Raw genomic sequence first — 22314 nt, forward strand, 5'->3', positions numbered from 1 at the left:
AGAAATTATCTTGTTCAGTAAGATTTCTCTGTGGACAGACAATTTTTGTGATTTTCTGGTGAGGAAAATGTTTCACATTGGAAAAAACAACGTAAGATCTATGGATAGCCATTTATGTGACACTTACAGACAAAATTCTTGAATCGTATAGCAGGCATACAAGTCTTCCATTTATTTCAGTCTTTCAGAAATAGCAAATAATCCATCAATGAACGTTTTTCGTCCCAAGCATTGCGCTATCCTCGCTGCTGGGAAATATCAACTGTGATTTTGGTTGATCTGCGACCCAAAAATACAGCTATTCCCATAATTCATACCTAACCAACCTTCACGGCAACCTTTACTAAGAAAAAGATGTCATTGTGGAAAAAAGGCGCCGATAGATTTACTAAGAATTCACAATTGTATAAACTGCAAAATCGACATCCCACGACGACTACGGTTTACTTTGCTGTACGGGTATGGGCGTCAAAACTAGTTGGAGCGCCAAACAGCCTTAGATTAAGGTTGATGCGAATAACAAAGCATAATTACTTTACTACGATATATACTGGTCATTTTCAAAACAGATACGAAAGTACAAAATGTCTTCAAAATTTTAAAAAAGAGCGTGAACTCCTGTTTTTTTTTACAAGCACTATTCGTGTTTTTGTAGTGTAGTGTGGCGAATCAACGATGATGCTCTAATCATTGCTTGCGGAAATTCTGCACCTGCACACATATGCACAGCTTCATAGCAGTAACTACCGTAATATTCCGTGTTGAGTTTTTTTTTTTGAAAAGAGTCAGTATGATTACAATGTAGCTGCATTCATCAAAAATTTTGCGTTGTTGGGAAAACAATAGAATTTCGTAAACGTTCTCAACCCCTGTGAAAATAATCCACCCTCTTTAGAGAACTGACCCATTCCCAACTACGATAGGATTATCGTTTACCATGACTGCTTACTATTCTTTATAGTCTTTGTAGTAACTTTGGTTTATTCCAATTTTATAGCTCTTTATAGTAATTCTAACATTTTATAATAAACCATAGGATGCTAAAATTCCCAAATGATAAATTGACGCGGTTACAATGGACATTGCGATCAGCCTCCTATTATCAAACAAATGCGACGAGTTCTTCAGAAGTAGTTTTTTCTTTGTCAGAAAGTCGTTCGCTCTAATTCTTAATCTCAGACGCTCCTTATCATAGTAAATTTAAGAGCGCATATCTCAACAGTAGTAACAGCAGGATTTAAGACGAAATAGGCGCGAAATAATAATAATAATAATGTAATGATAATAGTAATATTAATAGTACGAAAATATGGACAAATTCTCGTATAATCTAACCAAATTCCCGTTTAAACAAATTGAACGCATTCTGCCATCACAAAAACTACATCGATTTGATCCAAATGTGAGTAGAATTTCTGAAACGGTCACGGACGCTGCTTCTACTCACAGTCACTTGTTTCTAGCCTAGAGAATGTCATCAGAACAGCGTGAATTTCACATCAGGCGATATTAGCCAGCTGTCACTCCTCCACAAGATCTACAAAAATCGAATAGTTCATTACTCCATCGAGAATATCACCTGGATTAATAATCAAATATTTTCCATGAGGAGAACTAGGAAGTATTTGTTAACAGTACCCGCATTCAAGGTGTGAACAAAAACATAGGATTCAGTCAGAACAGAGACATTATAAGTGATATAACTGGATAACCTCAAGCGTCACCTTTCTATTTATCTAGACCCTAGAATCACTAGCTACGATAGGCGGCTTCGTTCCGATGGAATATGATCTACTGATAAGCCTCCATGGGTGGACAAGTGCAGACGAGGTTCTTGTCGCCATACTGGTCGTCAATCCTCCCCGTAGTTGGCCAGTTCTTCTGATGACACCATGGTTTCGGGAATGCCGCCAACTCACGTGGGTACGGCAGATCCCAGCCGTCTGACGCTACCTTGGCCAAAGTGTGCGGTGCCATCTGGAACGTGAAATGCCATATGCGAGGTGCAGTTTTTGGAGAAGAACAAAAAGAGCTAGAGTAATCAATCCAAATCCATACTGGTGTAATATTTTATAAATGGATCAGCGACTGTTCAGAAGTTTCTATTTTTTACTCTTCTTGATTTCAGAAGTAGAGATAGTCGCTTAGCCAGGGAAGCAATTTATCACAGCTGTGGCGACGGGTAGGTAATTTGGTACACGCTATAAAACCACAACCTTGGGTTCATTAGAAGAACGGCCTGGTGTACAACGCCAAAATGTCTGAATTCAAGCGCTGCACTTTCAGGAATGAAACTGGTTGCTCAGAATTTCTCTGGCCAGAAAATTTGCAACAAATATTGAACTGCTTTCACAGTTCTGCGAGCTACATCGATTTAAAATTGGGAACTTGCTCAACGTTGTAACAACATGATCTTGGAAAAAGTGGGGACTTATCCGGCAAATGTAAACTTCTGGACACATCTGAAGTCTCCAACTGAAGAACAACCAATTTTCAAATGTGTGTACAACACTGTGAACAAAACAGAGCCAAAAATTTTGGAATATTCTGGACTTTAAGGCATGTTTCAGGTATACGAACTTGAATGAGGCTAGCACGTTATACGTTTTGATTAACTGTTACATCAGTCATGCTAGGTGTGGCCATTAATGTTTTCGTAACTCCGCAGAAAGCCTCTTCCGATTCCTTCAAAATCTCCCTCAGTCGATGACTGCGCGCATCAAGCAGACTGTTAAAGCGTCGCGTCCACAACCACACTTCTCAAAACGCTTACGTTCTTATCAGCAATAACTACTTTTGAAAAAAAAACTGTCCATGGATTTTCACCTTGAGCGGATTCCGTTGCCTGTCTAACTCGCCTCTCTCAATCATAGCGATTTCTTCACGAATTGATAGCAAAGCATCCACTAAGCGATCCATTTCGCCTGAATAAAAACAGGAATCCATAGAATCGTGAGAAGTTAATCTAAGCCTAGAAAACGCAAATCCTATTATTGACCTTTGTCCTCCGATTCTGTTGGTTCGATCATCAAACAGTCATGCACGGGCCACGACATTGTAGGTGAATGGAACCTTAGAAGTGATTTTTGATGTTCCATTGATTTCAAGAAAAAAAAAAAGGATTAATTATTTTCTGTGTGATTATCAGATTTTTTTTATATTGTATAGAAAGATGCTAACCCGTAGTCCATCAGCCTCTTAGCGATGTCAACAACTTCAACTCCAGCTGATTTCTTAAACGGCTTGCAATCGAGGATGAATTCGTGTGCTACTAGTCCTTGCTCATCTTCAAGGAAATAAGAAGTAGTTGTTTTAAAAAATGGAGACATGGTATGATGTTCCGTCAAGTCCTCAAAGGATAAAAGTACACCGTAAATCCTATGGGGATTCATCTACGCTTCAGTTTAGAATCGTTTGAAGTTTATGAACGCGTGTTCAACTTTGACAATGATTTATGGGAGCCAACTGATGTTACAATTCCTTGTTTTTATCCTTCCGGACGAGTCCGGTTCCAAGTCATCGACCCCAAAAGGATGAGAGACTTGGTCTTTCAAAGAAATGTTGGTGAAAATCTGTATTTCGAATCGTTAGCTTTCCCACTGCGTCAAATTTTCGAATACACTAATAGTTAAAGAGGCAAATACCAGAGTTTTAAATTTCGAGTTATTTGAAGACTCGTCCCAGTACTAAAGTGCAACAGATCTACGGATTAGTCGTTTAGGTGCTTGAATTGACGCACATGATGCTAGGAATATATGAAAACTTCTTCTGTTTTGTACTATAATATTGAATGTCAAATTTTCATTTTCTTTGAGTTGTCAATGGAAAATTGACAATTTTTTGAATGTCAATTTTCCATTGACAACTCAAAGAAAATAGAGATTGCATCAAAGTGCGCAGTTAATTACATGAAGGCGTACTAATGGAAAAACGAGAATTGAGAGTGAAACAATAAGAAATAGATGTGTAAATCACCCTAGAATAGCAAAATACTATGAACTTATTCCCAAATTTCCAGATCCTCTTGGTTTAAGTCAAAAATACTAGATTTCGTGTTTTTCAGTTGTTGACGTGATTGCACTTCAACTATTACCTTTATAAACGATTCTATATGGTCCTTCCAGTCGCCTGGCCATATAGTTTGCATTCAAAATCGCCATTTGGGATGCCTTCTTCAATCCTGCGTGCCCCATCATGCGGATGTACGCCCATGTAATGGGCAGAATGCTTAAATTACGTTCGTGGATTTCACATGCTTGCAACCTGACTTTTTCTATTCTAGAAACTAGAAGTTTTTGTACGCACCTGGCAGATCCCCAGGGGGCACCAGCTACGGCACCGTCGGATCGACCATCAACAGGAATCACGGGATGACCGGGTAGGAATGGAGCCAGGTGTTTCTTGCTTAATAGAGGCTCATTAAAGTACTAATGTTGTAGATACTGTTGAATGAGTCCGTAGAGGACTCGGATGGTTAGCTCTCTCTCTTGTAAATTCCAAGACGAATGTAACGGTACCTCATCCTAGAGTCATTCTTCACTATACTATAATAGAAGGTCATGTTACCAGACAATATCTTGAGGTCGTCATGATTTCTTATTAAATTAATTGAATCTAAATATAAACCCACACTCCAATCGGTCCAATTCCTGGTCCACCACCGCCGTGTGGGATGCAGAATGTTTTGTGCAGATTCAGGTGAGACACATCGCTACCATAGTCACCTGGGCGGCATAGTCCTACCTAAACAGCGAACATACTGAAGATCACTGCGGATTTCTATGAGCGTTGCTTCAAAATAGCATCTGGAGTAGGATTTGGCTGAATATCATGTGAACTAGCAAATGGCCTGTCATAAAAACTGTGAAACAGAGAAGAGGCCCGAACGGGGCTAGAACTTTAATCATTGAACGTTTAAAAACACCAGTACGGTAAGGCAAAGTAGATTAGTGCATTACAGTCATGAGGCAACTGACCTGCGCATTCATATTCGCCCCGTCAAGGTAGACTTGGCCACCATGTTCGTGAACCTTATCGATAACATCCCGGATCGATGACTCGAAGACCCCATGGGTTGAGGGATAAGTGACCATAATAGCTGCGAGTTCATCTTTATAGCGTTCGGCCTGCAACAACATCAGCATTGAATTTTGATGTTAATAATTTTAGTTTTGTTAATGTTGCAGAAAAAACGCAAAAAATGGACAACATTTAACGCACTTTAGCCGCCAGATCCTTGTAGTTAATGTTCCCGTGCTTATCGGAATCAACTGGAACAACTCTCATGTGAGCCATGTTAGCTGATGCTGGGTTGGTACCATGGGCAGACGAGGGAATCAGACACACCTAAACGATGATTACGGGGAAGATTTCGTTCGCTATCTCGACCTCGACTTGAAATTTTCTAAATGTGAAGTAAAATTCAACCGAATCATGGCCATCACTTCTGCTTCTCCTGAGAATGCAAAGTATATTTTAAAGAGATTCTTATCTGGACTATGAGTACTGCATGAAGTCGCTTGCGGAAGCTAGGGAACAGTTCTCGTCTTCGTATAGGTAAAAGCACCTAAAACTTACATTTCGTTGCTGTTGATCAGAGCTGTCCAGGTACTTTCGAATGCATAGAAGTCCAGCGTACTCCCCATTTGCACCAGAATTTGGTTGCAAGCTAGAACTTCGTGGATTTTTCATGAAAACATCTTCAAAAAAAAACCAAAAAGGAACAAGAAAAACGCTCCGAACCTGAAGTTGTCGTAACCAGTAATTTCACACAACCATTTTTCGACATCGCTGAAAAGTTTCTGGTATCCGTTTGTTTGCGATAGTGGGGCGAATGGATGGAGACCGTTGAAAGAGTCCCATGTGATTGGCTAAAAAACTTTTTTTGTTCTTCAAATTTTCTAATCTTACCCCTTCGAATCCTTTCACTTCCTTCCGCATGCGATCAAAAAAAGCTATTCAAGACAGAAATTGCAGAGATTAAGCGACGGACTCAACACGTTTTCAACGGCCTTTCCCGTCATTTCCTTCAAACAATCTTCATTTACAAACGAGTTTCTCATTGTGGAGTCCATATTTAGCCTTTTCATCTCCTTATAGTCCAGCTCATCCAAGTTGGAACATCATGCGGAGCGGAGGGACGGAGCCCAAGGAGGACAGTGAGTGCAGACAGGCGTAGCGGCGATCGCTGCTGCAGGCACAGATCGCCTGCACTCAATTTGCTCGGGTACTTCCTGAGCGCCCCCGTCTTTCTCATCTTGAAAGTCTATTAAGTTAGTTTTCCTAAAATTTTCGAAGAGTACGATAGTAAACAAAGTTCCGTATATGAGAGAGAACGCAATGAGCAGTTTTACTGCTGGGTATCGTAGCTGTAATGAGAGTAAAGAAGTGGGCATAAAGGGTTGAAGTATCCTATCCCAACTGAAATCGCATTCATAGTACTCTTCATCGCAGTGGCAGCGCCGGAGGCAGTCCCAGGGTCACATCTAGGTATATCAAGCAGGTCATGGCTTCTCTCTACACCTCTTAGACTCGCAACACTGCTTGATGATAGCAACAACGGAGGTGGCGTATAACCGAATCACGGACAAATCTGTTCACTTTCAACACCACCCTCCTGGAGCGCTGGTACAGTCTCTTCCCGCGTTGTTGCTCGCCATTGTTTTTGGTTGCTGGATGTTGTTAGCTTTCCAGCGATGCTACTCGACAACCGTGCATAAAAGGCCAAGTGCCAGCTGAATCGGGTTGTAGCCAGACGTATTACTTGCAATGAATCCTCCAGTGGAACAATTATAAAGGCAGAAATTTTAAGTGCTCCTAATTTCTTCTACACTATAAACGGAACGAATCTGTCTGTGTAAAACGGCGAACGAATCTCTTCTGCAACATCGACAGACTACCGAACAAGGGAAATATTCTTACAATTAATTGTGAGCTCGCATTTAGTTTCATTGTGCATGATCCAAGAGGAATCATCGAGTGAGCCAACGACACATCTTTGTTTTCCAGGCGTTTAATGTATCTAAAGGGAAATATTTATGTTCATATTGCAGGAACTACAACGATTTCTCGAATACTCCATCAGAACAACTCACCTTACGAGCAAAGCCTCACTGTGGTACGTGTTGAATATCGCGTGTTCAAGGAACGAGCTCGTTCTCGCGTGTTCACTGTTTCCAATGAGCGGCGATGCGGTTTCCTGCACTGCGTCGGCAAGTTCATCCTGAAGAATATAATTCTTCTCCACCAAGTCTGGTCGGAAAATCTCTCTGCTCGATCTCTTTGCTTCTAATTCCGACGGAACTAGGACCGTAACCTCGTTGTATTTAGTCGAACCATTGAAGACATAAAGTAGGTCGACAAGATCCGATGCCTTCGTAGTTTCGTCGAGCGACACTCCCACACATCCATCGGAGTAGTATCTGTGAATTTGATCAGTCTTTGCACAAACAGCATAACAAAATATACCAAGTAAAACACAAAACTGCCGCACCGAAAGTTCATCTGTTTCTCCTCAGCCCTTTGTTTGAAAGCTGCTAAGTCCTTTACGGTAACCTTCAGGGTATCGAAATAATTCTTGTGAGCTGTCCTGTGCCCGGCTTTGATCAATTCTGAACAAATTGGTTACAATTCAGCGACAAATACGTGTGACTATATTCGCTCGAGGAACCCGATTCCAGGAACGCTGTCGATTTGTGGATGGCTCTCGCTATTTCGACAATTCGTTTGGGTCCATGGTAAACAGCGTACATTGCAGACATGTTGGCCAGAAGTGCCTGCGAATAACGTGTGCTTTCTCGAAGAAGCCGAAAGAAGTAGAATGCGGTGGAAAATTACTTAACAATAAGTGTAATCCGAGTACCTGAGCAGTGCAAATATTACTGGTCGCCTTATCTCTTCGTATATGTTGTTCTCGAGTCTGTAGGGCAAGTCTTAGAGCTTTTTCTCCATTAGCTCCTCTGTAAACCCCTTTGAGTCAGGTGCACTTTCAATGCCCAAACTTTGCTCACATTAGACAGTTGGCTTTGCTCATCAGTTGCCAAGTCTGTAAGGCTTCGGGAACTAACGAGTACCCAACGAAAAATTCGGAGCTCGATTATGGAAAAAAATCTATGTGACTATTCGGGAAAGGAAGGTTCGAAGAATATTAATTTGCATTTCATGTTATCCCAACTTCAAGGTGTCACATCGAAACAACAGAGTAAAAAATTTCCCGACTCACAAAAACCGCACTTCTTACTAGATAATTAATAATAATTGATAATTATCGGTAATTGGCTGACAGATCTAAAACAAGAAGAGAGCTGAAACTGTGAAGAGGGGGAGAAGGAAAGTAGAAGACAAGGGTGAAGAGCGTAATGAAGAGGTAAAAGACGGAAAAGAGGAGGGTGTAGGGTTGGAGAGAGAAGGGGAAAGAAGGCGATGGAACAAAAAAGGAACATTTTAGAATGTGAGGCTTCCACAAAAGTGTAATTTTAGATGTAGTGCTGTAAGTTGGAAGAGAACCTGCTACCCCGATACTTGAGCTTGAAATAAAAATTCGTGAATAAAATATTAAGGAAAGATGAATAGTTGTAAAACGAAATCATTCAGATCAAATACTACGTGAAATTCTCAAAAGGAAAGCGAGATACATAATTCAGTAATTCATGTTACGAAAAAATACCTTGGAAAATACCGAGAAGATGAAATGAAAGGGGATCGGGATGGATGATAGAAAGATGAGCAAAAGTTTACTTTTATAAAGAGATATGAAAAAGAAAGAAATGCTGAATTCACCCTGACTTAAACGTCAAATTGAGCTCTTCGAAAGTCTACAAATATCACAAATGGTTCCTTTCTCTCCAAGGAAATAGAAAAAATGCATAAAAAAATAAATATGAGAGAATTCTAAACGACTGAGTGTCAGGACATGACATCCAATTCTTGACATGAAGAAAAACTATCCAGTAATCCAATAAACATAAATATGTATCGTATATCAATATCAACAACAAATAATGAATAACGTACAGAACTTCCCCGGAATGCTGAGTGACTATTTGAAAAAAAAACGCCTTTTCAATAACTGATTTAATTTTTTGATTATTTTTGACTCAATAATTGATTTTATTTAGTACTCCAACTCGTCCACTAATGCTAATTCAATATATCTGCTCGGGAGGGGGTAATAGAAAAAATCTTTGGGATCCGATAAGAGCGAAGGAGCAATAAGTATCAGTAGTTGCAAAAAAAAATACCAACATGCTTCCACAAATTCGTGAAGGAATTGCAGGTGAACTGACGTTTGCCTGATTTTTACGCAGGGTTGACCGTGTGACAGAGCGCAATGAAGCGCTATTTTCGAGAATGTACATACATTAGTGGAAATGGGAGAACATTGCGTTTTCGGAAGGATCATGCCACCTACTACATACAAACTTGACCTTGTGTGAAATTTCTTCACTTTAATACAAATCATCTTCAGGGAGCAATTTCCAGAGCATTGAAAATATCAATTTCCGTGAGCTTCGCCAAAAATTGTTGCTCACCTGGATACTCCAATAATCCTTCCTGGCATCATTCTGCCAAGTGTGTTCTTGGAGTCTTTTGTCACAGCCATAAATCCTGGATGAGGTCCACCATAACCCAGTGGAACACCAAACCTAGATAGAAGATTGAAATGTTTAAGATTCAAACAAAAATTCTCTCCAGGTTGAGAAACGAAGTGAACAAGCAACTGATGCATGATTTCATCAACACAAAATGATAAAATTCTGAAAAAGTGGTTCGTAAATACCAGATTAAGGCAAAACATATCAAATGAATGAACTGTCCATACTAAAATTGTTTGCGGACATACAAATCACCAAGAAAAATCGCCGGAAGGTAAATGTGATAGTCAAAATGGCCAAAATTGCTACGATTTTGCTGTTATTTCATGAAATTTATGAAATTGTGAATTTATTTATTTATGAATTTATGAAAATTTATGAATTCAAACACCCATTCTGACCACGCTTGATTTTTTCTTATTTGAAAGTATATAAAATAGAACAATTCTATTATGATGATAGTGTAGGTCTCCGTAGTATAAATACTAACACACTTCACAGTGTATTCACCTTTGCGCCGAACCGACAGCAATATCAGCACTCAGATCACCAGGGGATTTCAGCAGCGTCAAAGCCATCAGGTCGCAGACCAGTACAACCAAGGTCTAAAGATATTAGCATTATTATAAAAATACATTTCGATGTAGAATAAGTGAGGAGCTTTGTTACATATGTTAAACATGACAAAAAAAACCGAGCAGTTACCGATGGCTGGGATTTCAACGACGATAAATTACGATTTTATTTAAAACAGCACGAGCGATAGCGCAAAGATGTGATCTTCACCCATACAGTCTAGTAAACTTTTTCATGCGCTGCGTAACGTCCTTACAACCATTTACAATAAGATTTCTGGGTCACTCATAACCCTTGTTTGATTTCCGAAAAAAAGGTTGCAAAGTTAAATAAAGCGATCGTTCTTCTGGAAATGGGAAAGAAATCGAGACATTTAGCAAATGATGTGGTTTAGAAAAATCGATAGTGCTGTTGCTGAGGAAAAAATCAGGTTAAGTAGAATTCACTGGCATAATAGCATGTATGTATTCCTAACTGCACGTAAAGCGAAGGAAAATGGAAAAGGAGGAGTTTTTCTGAGGATGCAACTAACAATAAATAATGAGGTAAGCATTACATATAATAAAAATGAATCTAAAAATAATAAATTTGCAAATTAATTAGAATAAAAATGAAGTAACGTAGTGAACATTAAGCAAAATAGATGCAGAGATAAAAACAAACTTATAGAATTTAAGGGTGATTTGAAGGTGACTTAAGCGATGAGCACTGGCCTTGATGGAGATCAGTGTAAGGCTTGTTCGGATTTTCTTAGGTTCAAATAAACACTTATAATATGGTATTTTGCTGCCAAGAAACCCACGAAGACAGATAAGGACGCGTTTTATAGGAGATGACCCGAAATGTAAAGTAGTAAAATTGGGTTCTATTTTAAAAGAGGATTCTAGTGTCAAAATTCTAATCTAATAAAAATTTTGAATTTCCCTCGTTGTGTGACTGTGGTAGAGTGATTATAGAACACTTCATTGTAAATTTTTACCTCTGTAGGAGTCCGGCTCTCTCTAAAACTAGGTGCGAAAAATCCAAAAATTAAAAAAATTGCTACTTTTCTCAGATAGGTTCCACAAAAACCAGGAAGGCTAGAAACATCAAATCTTGTATAAATATAGAAATAATGGGTTTCTAAACCGCAACAAAATTGTACTGCATGAAATTTATGTAGCCTATTTTGTAGTAAATTTATCCCTTTCTCCAGTTGTAGACGTCTTCTTTCTGCGTGGTAATTTCTAGTACAAACACTATTCCATATTGGTGAGAACCTAATGTTTCAGCGAATAGGTCTCAGAACCTCAGAAAAAACTCGAATAAAATCTATGCTTCTTGTCAGCAATTAACATTTGTGAATTAATGGCAAAATTACTGTCATATAGTTCTTATTACTATTATTTCTGCACAAAACCAGCAAAGTGTACTTACACCATTCTCATGAGCTTTAGCAATCAACTGATCTAGATTGCGGATTCGGCCTTCCGTATCTGGGTACTGGACGACGACTGCAGCAACATCCTTTTCGAAGTTCATGTTATCAAAGTTAAGTTCTTCCAGTGTGATGCCAAGAGGCCTGGAATTGCACAAGCTTAAATTCTGCAATGGATTCACCAAAGCTGCATGCTCGCTAACCCGCTTCGAGTCTTCGTCACATCGATGTTTTGAGGGTGAAGGTAAGTATCCAACAGAGCCTGAAAATTGAAGTACATTCGAAAGCCCTCGAGGAACACAACTGCTAAACAATAGGAGAAAACAGATACTGGTGGCAGAAAGCCTCGACCTTATGGCGCTTTGTGGCCCTAACAGCCAGAGCAACCGCTTCCGCCACTGCAGTCGATTCATCTAAAAGTGACGCATTGGTGAGTGGAAGGCCAGTCAGATCTGCCACCTAAACATGATTTCTATGAACTGAACCCCGGAATACTCATTATATTTGTTCGCCGGAGGGCAAAATTCAGGCTCAGAAGATTGCAACGCGGAGAAAGAGCTAACGCAAAGCAAGTTACCTTCACTTAAGTGTAAACATTCAAAGGGGGATGGTAGAATGAAATTGCAAATATCCAGCGTTTGAACATCAGAGACTACTCGCAGACAGTTACAGTCAAACGTGTTATGTCTGCCTGGCCCATTACGTTCTCAACGGATGAGGACACTAATATCGTCCCAATTGTCGATGGAAAAGTAATCGATAGGACGATGGTGCCGACGGAGAAGAAAAGATTTTGTCACGACTATGATTCGTTGGATCCTCGGGATTTGGTAGAATCATTATGAGAGGAAGCACTAAAACTTCTCACAGCAGACGCACTTACCATTGTTTGGTAATTCAAAAGTGATTCCAGTCTTCCCTGGGAAATTTCTGCTTGGTATGGTGTATATTGCGAGATCCTAAACAAAAAATTACATCCATCCAAGACTGTGCTGCTATATTTCCACATTTTAAATGTCAGGTTTGTAAAGAAAGGAGCGCGTCTGATCGATGTTTTCAAGCTCTAAACGTCTGCATTAAAACAAATCCACCAGACATAAAATCCTCTCAAAGAGTCGAATCAATATGACCTGAAGCCTAGAGCAATTGTTTAAGTTGTAGCTCTAGAGATGGGACCCTCACAGGATTTGCTTGTGTCCGGTTGAAACTGTCAAAAGCCGAGCTCGAGTGTAACCGCTTACGCATTTACATTTAGTCTTTAGGTTGTTTTGGTTGACTGTACTTGTTATAAGAAGAATTGTCGTTAAAGCCACAGTCAGTCAGAAGAAGGTTTGGGTGTGAAGACTCTCGGGATTTGACAAAAATATCCTGATTTATTGTGTAAGTCTGATAGCATTTATTTTCAGAAGACGATGAAGTGCAGGAGGCTATTTGCATAAAAGAAACAATGCAGTCTCAGTGGTGCTAGGACTTTTCCAAAAACTTAGACCTTACACATTTTCTTTTTAGAATGGACATTATAGCATGAAATATACGAGTCACTAATTTCGAACTACATACTTATTTCTCGGAGCCATAAATGAACTCACCATCCGATATTCTGTGTAATATTGCGTAGGATCACAGCTGGAACAATAGTGTCATAATATCCCATGCCGATGTAAGAACGGTATATCTGAAAAAAAAAGTTTATTTGCAGTTCTGAGAGAACGCCACTGCCATGTTTGCTAAGACGGTAGCGGTTTGCATCCGATTGAGACTGTTCTAACAGGAAAGGATAGAGTATGTAAGACAAACAAGCTGAGCTCAGTGCAGTTGCGTAAGCGGCGCGGTGCAGCTGGCGGTTGGGACCATCGCTAGCTTCACTTGGACTACAGCGACTAGTGACGCCAGCGAGAGTCCGCTCGATCCCAACCGCAACGCTCCCTCGCTCTTACGCAACTGCGTGGAGGTTGAAATCGTTCTGACCCGATAGTGTCGAAGAAAAGAAGCGCGTGAGTTGATGCGGACATGCCGTCCGAGAAAACGACGGCACTCTAGGCTGTGGGCTCTGTATCAATGTTTTTGCTAAGGATGCGGTCTTAGGAGCGCGCAAAGAGTTGGGATGACTGAATGAGTCTGCTGATTTGAAAAGAAACAAGGAATATAAAGATATGTATACAAATATACTTCACATATATTCGTACACACACCCTCAGACACTCTAAAAAAATGCTAAAAATGGTCGTCAAGTGGAAGGGTCGACGTGATTTTCATTGCTTTACGTGAACGTTGCACAGCTCATGCAGGTTTCGATCCCCAGAAAAGTTGCTGATATTGATTAAGGCTTCGGTTGGTTTTGACTACCTTATTCATCTCAGATATCTTTTTCAGCTCTCGAAGCATGCTGTACTCATCGATAGCCTCTGGTAAGTCTGAAAGTAATGAGCATATTAGCAAAGACAGTGACATTAAAAGCCGTTTTAATGGCTTCTGCTACTGAGTTACACTCAATAGTTCGTTCAAAAAATTGCAGGAAGTGAGCTAAGACTCTCTATTGACTCGTACCAGAAACAAACTTACCCAGTTTTTTCTCGAGTTTAATTTGGTTGGGCACGTTAGTGTTGGTTAGTGCATCCAGTGTCTGAAAACAGACAAATTTCAAAGACAATCACTGAGTGATCATCATCTAATCAAAGACGCGGAAGAACCTTGTAGAAGAGTAGGCTTCTCGCTCGTTTTATTTGGTCTCTTTTCAAAAAAAAAGTTCAATTATTTGACCACAAATACTCACTGTAAATCCAAGAAAATTCAACATTTGTTGTTTTTCCAGTCGGCTGGGCCCTATATGTCTGTCCGCAAATGCGTCGTAACGAATCATTCTCGTACAAATACGTGGCGTCGAACGAAACGCTCGCAAAACAGTTGCGGATCCACCCGATATGCAACGCTGCATTCGTAGCCTAAATACGAAAATTTGCTTATTCTACCTCGACTCTTACAACCTTTCGGGATTGCCGCGAAACAATCAGGGAACGCCTCTCTGTGGTTCAGCGGAAGTACGCAAAAAGTAGGACTTCCATCAGCTCCGAGAGTTTGAGCCAGGTTAAGAGAAACACCCGCTTAAATTCCCTCAAAAACAATGAGGATGAGAAGATGACTGAAAGTGGAATAGTTGACAACATGAAATGAATATGATATTGACGCTAAAACGAACAATGGATAGGATTAATTTGAGACGTAGATCGAGAAAGATACCTGATTAAAATGGAAGGGTTTTAAGTGATATCGTCTAGTAAACATGAGTCGTAGAAGTACATAGCATTCCGTTCTAGTGGAAGTATTTCATGCTGATTTTAAGCTGTAGATACACATGCTTACGACGTCAACAAAATTAGAACAGGTAGGAGGGAACCACAATATTTTAGCAGGAACTTCAAGACTCTCTGTGCTAGGGTCCTCTTTGTACTTACTTTTTGAAAAAAAGAATGATATGATAGATCAGTGTCGTTGATCTATGTCTCCGTTGCAGAAACTGGGTAAACAACTACCGCTTAGGGACCAACATAGGAATAACAAGGAAGAGAAAAAAATTGATCAATGACGACTGAAAGAATTACGAAGCGAATGGTGCCATCTCTCAAAAGAATGATAAGAGAAACTGCCGGCCGAAGTTCCCGCACTTGATTCGCCCGATACTGACAACTTCACTTAGAACTCAATTTCGTTACGTAAGGGGAAGTTCGTAAGGTTTTCAAGGTCTATCTTAAACTAAGAAAACAAAGAAACATTCCCTCGCCACAGTACACAGAAAAATCGGCAAAATAAAAATTCTCGCCACAATTGTATTCTTAAAAAACGATTTCAGATATGCGGAAAAAAAATCTAGAAGAGAATAAGCTTAGAAGCGATTCAGATACGAATCCATAGATGAGAAGAAAAAGTGAGGTCGAGAACGATGATCAGAACCCAGTGGATCGTGAGTGACGATCACGTTGCTGCCGCTCGATCTACTCCAAAAGTGGTAATATTAGGAGAGGAAAGGAAGGGAAGACCGAATGAAATGATATGTGAAAGGCTGGTAGGGGATAAAGTTGAGAATGATTCACTCTAAAACTCGTCTACTAAAGGTAATCGCTCTAGCTATCATACTGAAGTGCTAAAAGGAGGAAGATAATGACAACCTTCCGTCCAATGATACGACTTCATCGACTGATATGGCAGCGAAACAGTTTTCATTTAACGCACGTTTAGTGTAGTAAAACATGTTTCCCTAGAAGAAAAAAGCATCCTTATTTTTACAGGGGACCTCTATCTTTACAGGCAAAATCCACGCACCGAGAAGGACGACTGAATTAGAATTAGTTTACTGAAATTCGTTAAGCGATAATATAATCAATGAATTATGTAAGCCCTTTCCTAATTTCCTTCAAGTCAGAATTTGCAGCCTCTCCTCACAGAATGACACTTTTTGAATTAAAAAAAAACAAGGGAAGAATGTTCAGGAAAAGGTGCATCCCTTTCTGAACATTGCCATTTTTGTCGTCTTTGCAATAGATCAAGTAATCGACATGGACTCAACAAAATGGAAGGCTCCAACATTCATTGGTATTACTTTTTTAGGCCAGTAAAAAGGCACTTGATCTTCGATCGCTCGCACTTGGATGCAGCGCGTGCAATCGTCGTTAAAAAAATGGCTTCCAGGCTGTTCTTTACGACGACTACGGAAAGATGAGCGGAACCACGCTGGGTTCCGCACATGGAGAAACCAAAACAAAGCATCGAAAACTTATTGAATGTTCACAAATGTCTGAATGTCTAAGACCCTATGTCACCAAAAACTTGTAGAAAGACGAATCATCACTAGACGCTTCTTTTAACAATACCTAAAGCACTAATTATTACCCCACTTGTTGTACTTAGTATCAACAAAGGTGATCAGGGAAGCTGAATTAATGGTTAAAGAAGCGCTAGGGCGAAGGTTGAGATTCACATCGTACTGTGCATATCTACAGTATGCGTGTTCTTCTCATGACTCTGGATTGCGCATTTAACCTACCGCACTTTTCTTGTATGTACCGATAGTCCCATCCCTGATTCCATATTGAGGTGGATATTTAGATTACGAGTATGGGGAAAGCCGGAGCTCAATTCCCCCGAACTTTGCAAGGGTTAAAAAATTAATGGTTAAAGAAGCGCTAGGGTTAATTTTTTTTAACCGTCCTAACGTACCTCGCACGAGCATATGCCGTGTTCCAGGACGACTAGGAATTGAGTGGGCCCGTTCATACTCCAAGACTACGCTCCGAACTCTGTGTTTGAACACATAACTCACAATATCATTAGTTTCGCAATCAAGGGGCTTTAAAAAATCGAAAATTTTCGAAAGAGTGTTTACGCCTGCACCACTTTTCTAGAACTCGAGTGAGTTTTGGATCTTTCAGGAGATTGCTAGTATTGGATATTTAGAATTGTGAATAGCAAGATAACACATCTAGAATCGTTCTAATAATTTTATTCAGAAGTAAAACATGACAAAATAAAAGTTGACTTCTTGGACTCACCTAATGAGATCAACAGAGTCAAACACGCATGCAACACTTAAAACCACCGGCACCAACGTTCTTACAAGGCTATGGAAGACCGATGCAAATCGGAGAATAACTCACCCATTTTCAAACAGACAACGCAATCCGAATTCCCAGATTAACTATATCACAATACTCTAAACTGGATATACAGGAGCAAAAATGCCTGGAACAACTCCAACAGAATCCAAATATCTTAAACTGCTAGAACTCCAACAATGGTAAAAGGAAAGATCGGAAATGGAAGTGACTGTATCAAATACACCTATTCTGACAAAGCTGAAGCATGTTGAATGTTGTGTGTGTTGTCTTCTCGTTTCTCCTCAGACTTTAGATCTTCCTCACCCTCCTCCTTTTCATTTCTCGCGATAGCTTCCGATGGAGAAGAGTTTTCTTGAAGCTTTTGATCTGGAGAAGACTTCTCATGCTGGGATTCATTACCATCTTCTTGAATTTTCATCTTCGCCACTTTCTCAGCTCCAGGATCTCCAGACGCCTGTACGTTGTTGAAAACGTTTAAAAAGATCTAAGTCGAAAGAAGCAAATGTTCCTACTCCAATATATGTGTTACCTTCCGCTTTCGCTTAGAAGACTCATTCGCCTTTTCTTTTTTTATCAGTCCATCCAAAATAGTGCAAAACTCATCAATATTCAGAGCTGTTTTCTTAAAAAAAAATAGATTGAAGTTTCAAGAGGATCTATGAAGAAGTCCAGATAATAATGGCTAATCATGAATCACCCACAGAAAATCCAATAGTAACTAGAAATATCTGCATGCCATTTGAATCCGGTGAAGTAGCGCTGATTTTAAACCTTTTAGCGTCAACACGTTCAAAAAGCATATCGGCATGGACTTTAGAGTTAATAACGACGCGATGGTTACCAGTAGTACGAGCAACTGAAAATGAAAAAAAAATTGAAAAAAAAACCAAAATGGGAGGAACTATTATCAGTTCTCCTACCAATGCGATGATGCACTTCTCCATCTTCATTTCTTTGATTAATCCTAATTTGTGATAGACCGCGCTCAACCCAGGTCTTCTTTTCCGTATCGAATGAATGAAGTTTACATGCAGTCTGCAAAACAGTCCTTCCCAGTAAATATGACAAACTGTCAGTAAATCCAAAACCATAACACACCAACTTTGACACAGGAGAACAGAAAATGGAATAGTTTAGGTAAACTTGAGATGTTGGTACCTGGAAAATGTTGATATCGTTCTCCTCTCCAGTCATGATGGCAACTAAGCTTGTGCTTGGCTTCTCATGCTCCTTCTTTTTCTCTGCTGCCTCCTTGGCTTCAGCAATGAAATCATGTTCTTCCGGCTTAAAGATTTGAAACAGCAATCAGACAACTAGAAGAAAAATAATATAGTCAATATTTCAATAGAAAGAGCAGCAAAACCAACTATCTATCCTAAATTTGCACATAGGAAATGCGAAAGTGGAAAAGTATCGACAAGATTCGTCACTGGCTACATGGCAGGTTGCAAATGGTAGATAAGATAGATGAGAGCGACATGAAGCGAACACCTACTGCTTTGTCCTGTTGAGCGGCGGACTTGAACAGCTCTTCTGCTGTTTTAGGCCTAGAACCTTCTAGTTCCCCACCAACAGAAGCGTTCCCGTTAGAGGATTCTGCTGGTGCTTCCTTTAAAGGAAACTTCTGTTGAGAGCTTGAAGGGCTTCTTTCGTTAGAAATAGGATAGGTGGGTTGATGTTAAGATCTGGTACCAACCTGAATAACACGATCGGATATCTTGGATCCAAATACAAACACTGGTTGCCCTTTCTCTTCGCGCTCTTGTCGCAACTTTTTCTCAGCAGCCATCCGTCCAAGAACATCATCTAACGATTTCTTTTCCAACTGAACATGTGTTGACGGTGTGACACCGAACCCAAAGCCAGATTTGCCTGAAGAATAGGTTAACGAAATTTAAATTTGGCCGCAGTTACACAGATGTTAGCAAGAACTTTTGTTCCAACGAGTACAGAAGAGGAGAATTGTCATTTCAAAAAAGCGTGGGAAGTTTCGGCACTGTCGAAGTGTATTATTTGGGCAGTTCTCAACCAAAAAAGAAAATTCAAGCGAACCTCACTAACCTAAGAGGAGAGGGTGGTAGAAGAGCAGCTGTGTTTTTGCCATGTGATATCTCATAAGTGTCCGTATATAATTTGGTCAAAACGACATGAAGCACGGGTGTAGTTACACGAGCGGTCGCACTGGGGTAAGGCGGTTTTTAACCGCTCGCAGCGTCCTGCGAGCGGTGCGTTTAGGAAGTTGCCAAAGTGAAGTGACCATCCGGGACTATATTGGCGGCAACTGTTTTGTCTGTTTTTTGCTTTTCTTCTCAGTTTTTTTCGTCTTCCAAGTTTCTTTTTCCGTTTTTTTTTTTGTTATATTCGTTGTATTTGCTTTTGTTTTGTGGATCTATACCGTATCTGTATTGTTCTTAACTCATTGTATTGTTTTTATTCATGTTTTTAATTTCATGTTAATATTTTTTGTAAAGAAACAAAAAAAGAACATTAAGATAGAAATAAATACAATTTTGAACTCAATTTCAAAAGCAAAACATAAACGTAAAAAATACAATAACTTAAGAACAATACAGATACAATATAGATCCACGTAACAAAAGCAAATACAGCGAAAATAACAACGAAGAAACGAAATATAAGAGACGGAAAACGAGAAGGAAAAGAAAAAAGATTGAAAATAAACAAAACATTTGCGGCCAATAACGACCCGAATGACGTCACTTCACTTTGGCAAATTCCCGAGCAGACCACTCGCAGGACGGTTAAAAACCGCGCTGCTCCAGCGCGATCGCTCGTGTAACTACACTTGTGCATCATGTCGTTTTGACCCGATTATACGTACCATCATGATGGGATACCGCACGTGATCGCATCGCGCCTGGAGCGGCCAGGTAATGATAGAACAAGAGTGCATGATTTCTGCACATATGGACAAAAATTCTACTTAGCTCTTCAAGTGGTGTTAGCACAAGGATAATAAGAATGTTTACTACTATATTATTACTTCACAGATTATGACTGAGTCAGTCAGGATCCTAAAACCAAAGCACTGGTTTTCGCGGATCCATGTTATGTAGGCTAAAGAGAAGAATAGAAGAGAGAACCTCAAAGTGTCCCATTTCTTGAGGATTTCGTAGCACAACAACCTTCAGAAATCACTTAACCACCGCTTACACCACTTAATCCAAAGGCTCTCCTCAAGGTCATAACCTTGGGAAGACAGATCAATGTGTGAATAAAAGTTGAAAATGCATTTCCTTTTTTCGTTGGAAATACTACATGATAAGGCTTACCTATTCACTTCTAGTGAGCTTTGTTTGGAAGGCTTAGTAAAGTTAAGACAGTAGTAGCCCAAGCTCTGTCTTCCTTTTTTCTTAGCAGCTTCAGCTTACATGCCACAGGTCCTCTAATACTAACGCTTAGGTTCTAAGACTCCGACTGTATCAGCTATCCACTTTCAATTCAAATGCTATCGTGGTTTTCAAATTGGAAAGCCATTTATCACTTAAACGCAGCATACCGTGAATCTGAGGTGGTGCGGATTTCAGGTGGAGTGTCCATATGCTGCAAACAGCCGCCTCCAGAATGCTGTTTTGTAGGACACCATCTATTGCAACGCTCCACCCCTTGCGCCAACTCCGCCCTGTGACTCGTCGAAAATGAATTCGGACTGCCCCGATAGGCTCGCGTGCAAAGGTGGCGCGCTGCAATAGAAGGCATCGTACAAACCAGCATCCAGGGGACGGCTGCTTGCAGTGATTCAGGGAGAGATGAGCGGAACCACCCCGTACACGGATACTCCACCTGAAATCCGTGCCACCCCAGATTCGTGGTATGCTGCCTTTAATCGAACATTTCAACAATGTTCAGCATCTGTTGACCAGAAACCGGAGTCCATAACACAATTAGCATTCTCAAATACATCCAAGTGGAACACAAACTTCTAATCGAACATAACAATAAACCAACGTATAACTTCCGAAGACGCTTAGAAGAGGCAGCGTACGGTATATGTGTATGGAGTGTCAGTATATGTATGCACATATACTGACACTCATATCCTATCTCATCATTAGCTACAATTAATAAACAAGTAAGAAAGCGATAGAACTGCTCATCAGATACTTTGAGGACTAACCGTTTCATTTGAAAAAAAGCAACAAATTTTACGTCATTGATATACAGCGACAAACATATCCCTCATCGCTAGGATCCAAGATGAAAAAAGAAAGAGCAGTTTTCTGTAACCAACTAATGCACGAGAGTACGGGAATCCAACCCACTTACTTTGATTCCACAGCTGATCAGCTTTCGCTGATAATGCTGACTGCCGGAAGGCAAACATCTTCTTAGCTGGTGCGCCTGAATCGCTATCCGGCTGCTTGGACATTGTGAAAACAGTTGTGTTCTATCGAACCACCACTAAACACCAACTGATCACATTTCAGAAAAAAAGGCGAAAAATCAAAGTAATACATTGGAAGATACTCGGAGTTATAATTATAGGCAAAAGGAAAGATTAGAAGTTAAAACTATATAACATCGGGAAGCCGGACTCATTCTAAAAGCGGAAGTTTCCTATCGCGGGCTGTTAAATTGCTTCCGAGTCAACTCGTCCCGTGTTCGTCGCGCGCGGCGAATAGCAGTTTGTTTTGCTAAATGTGTTCTCCCGTTCGTTACCCACGTTGTTTTCCTCAGATCTTGCAACCTCGGCCTCGTTCTGTTGATAATCTCACTCAGAAACACAGTGTTGTGCGTTACAACCACCAGTGGAGCCGAATCTACTTGAGGCGACATTGCTCTTTTTTCTGTTGACTTCCACAGGATTGTGGAAGCCAGATACTCGCTGCTCACATGTGCGTTCCAATTGACCCACTTGTATTTGGAACTTCAGTGGTGGTCTAGTACCTTTTTCCTAGTAGTATTAGCACTTTCTGAGTTGATTTTTGGCTTCTATTCCTATATCACAACACTGTTCTGCTTCATGCGCTCGCTTATGAACAGCTGTTGTACTGTGCTTCTTTCCATTTTAAGCCACGATGGAGTGCTAGTGGTTGAAGGAAAGAAAAACAGTTAAGCAAGCGTTCAAACCCGACCACTAATTTGCAATTACAGAAAA

General features: G+C 40.2%; 2 protein-coding genes across 3 annotated transcripts; both read right to left on the bottom strand.

Moving 5' to 3' along the window:
- Positions 1-1791: 1791 nt before the first annotated feature.
- Positions 1792-14521, bottom strand: RB195_020988 (uncharacterized protein; the record flags this gene model as incomplete). Of its 2 annotated transcripts, none has more annotated exons than XM_064189586.1 (27): positions 1792-1977; positions 2827-2924; positions 2999-3072; positions 3181-3286; positions 4094-4227; positions 4306-4404; positions 4631-4743; positions 4977-5126; positions 5221-5346; positions 5578-5668; positions 5743-5870; positions 6922-7021; positions 7095-7222; positions 7316-7421; positions 7493-7610; positions 7670-7775; positions 7862-7958; positions 9531-9644; positions 10104-10198; positions 11586-11730; positions 11790-11848; positions 11938-12045; positions 12470-12545; positions 13176-13261; positions 13933-14000; positions 14149-14209; positions 14360-14521. In XM_064189586.1, the coding sequence occupies 27 exons, from the start codon at positions 14519-14521 to the stop codon at positions 1792-1794; spliced, it is 2934 nt and encodes a 977-aa protein (XP_064045467.1). The 2 variants fall into 2 exon arrangements, with proteins under 2 accessions (XP_064045467.1, XP_064045468.1); XM_064189587.1 differs by having other exon boundaries at positions 14360-14446.
- Positions 14522-17418: 2897 nt separating this feature from the next.
- Positions 17419-21585, bottom strand: RB195_020989 (uncharacterized protein; the record flags this gene model as incomplete). Its single annotated transcript, XM_064189588.1, has 8 exons — positions 17419-17649; positions 17725-17817; positions 17897-18051; positions 18116-18230; positions 18354-18479; positions 18691-18804; positions 18892-19067; positions 21483-21585. The coding sequence occupies 8 exons, from the start codon at positions 21583-21585 to the stop codon at positions 17419-17421; spliced, it is 1113 nt and encodes a 370-aa protein (XP_064045469.1).
- Positions 21586-22314: the final 729 nt, after the last annotated feature.

The sequence above is a fragment of the Necator americanus genome, chromosome II (assembly GCF_031761385.1).
Source record: "Necator americanus strain Aroian chromosome II, whole genome shotgun sequence".
Taxonomy (NCBI): Eukaryota; Metazoa; Nematoda; class Chromadorea; order Rhabditida; family Ancylostomatidae; genus Necator; species Necator americanus.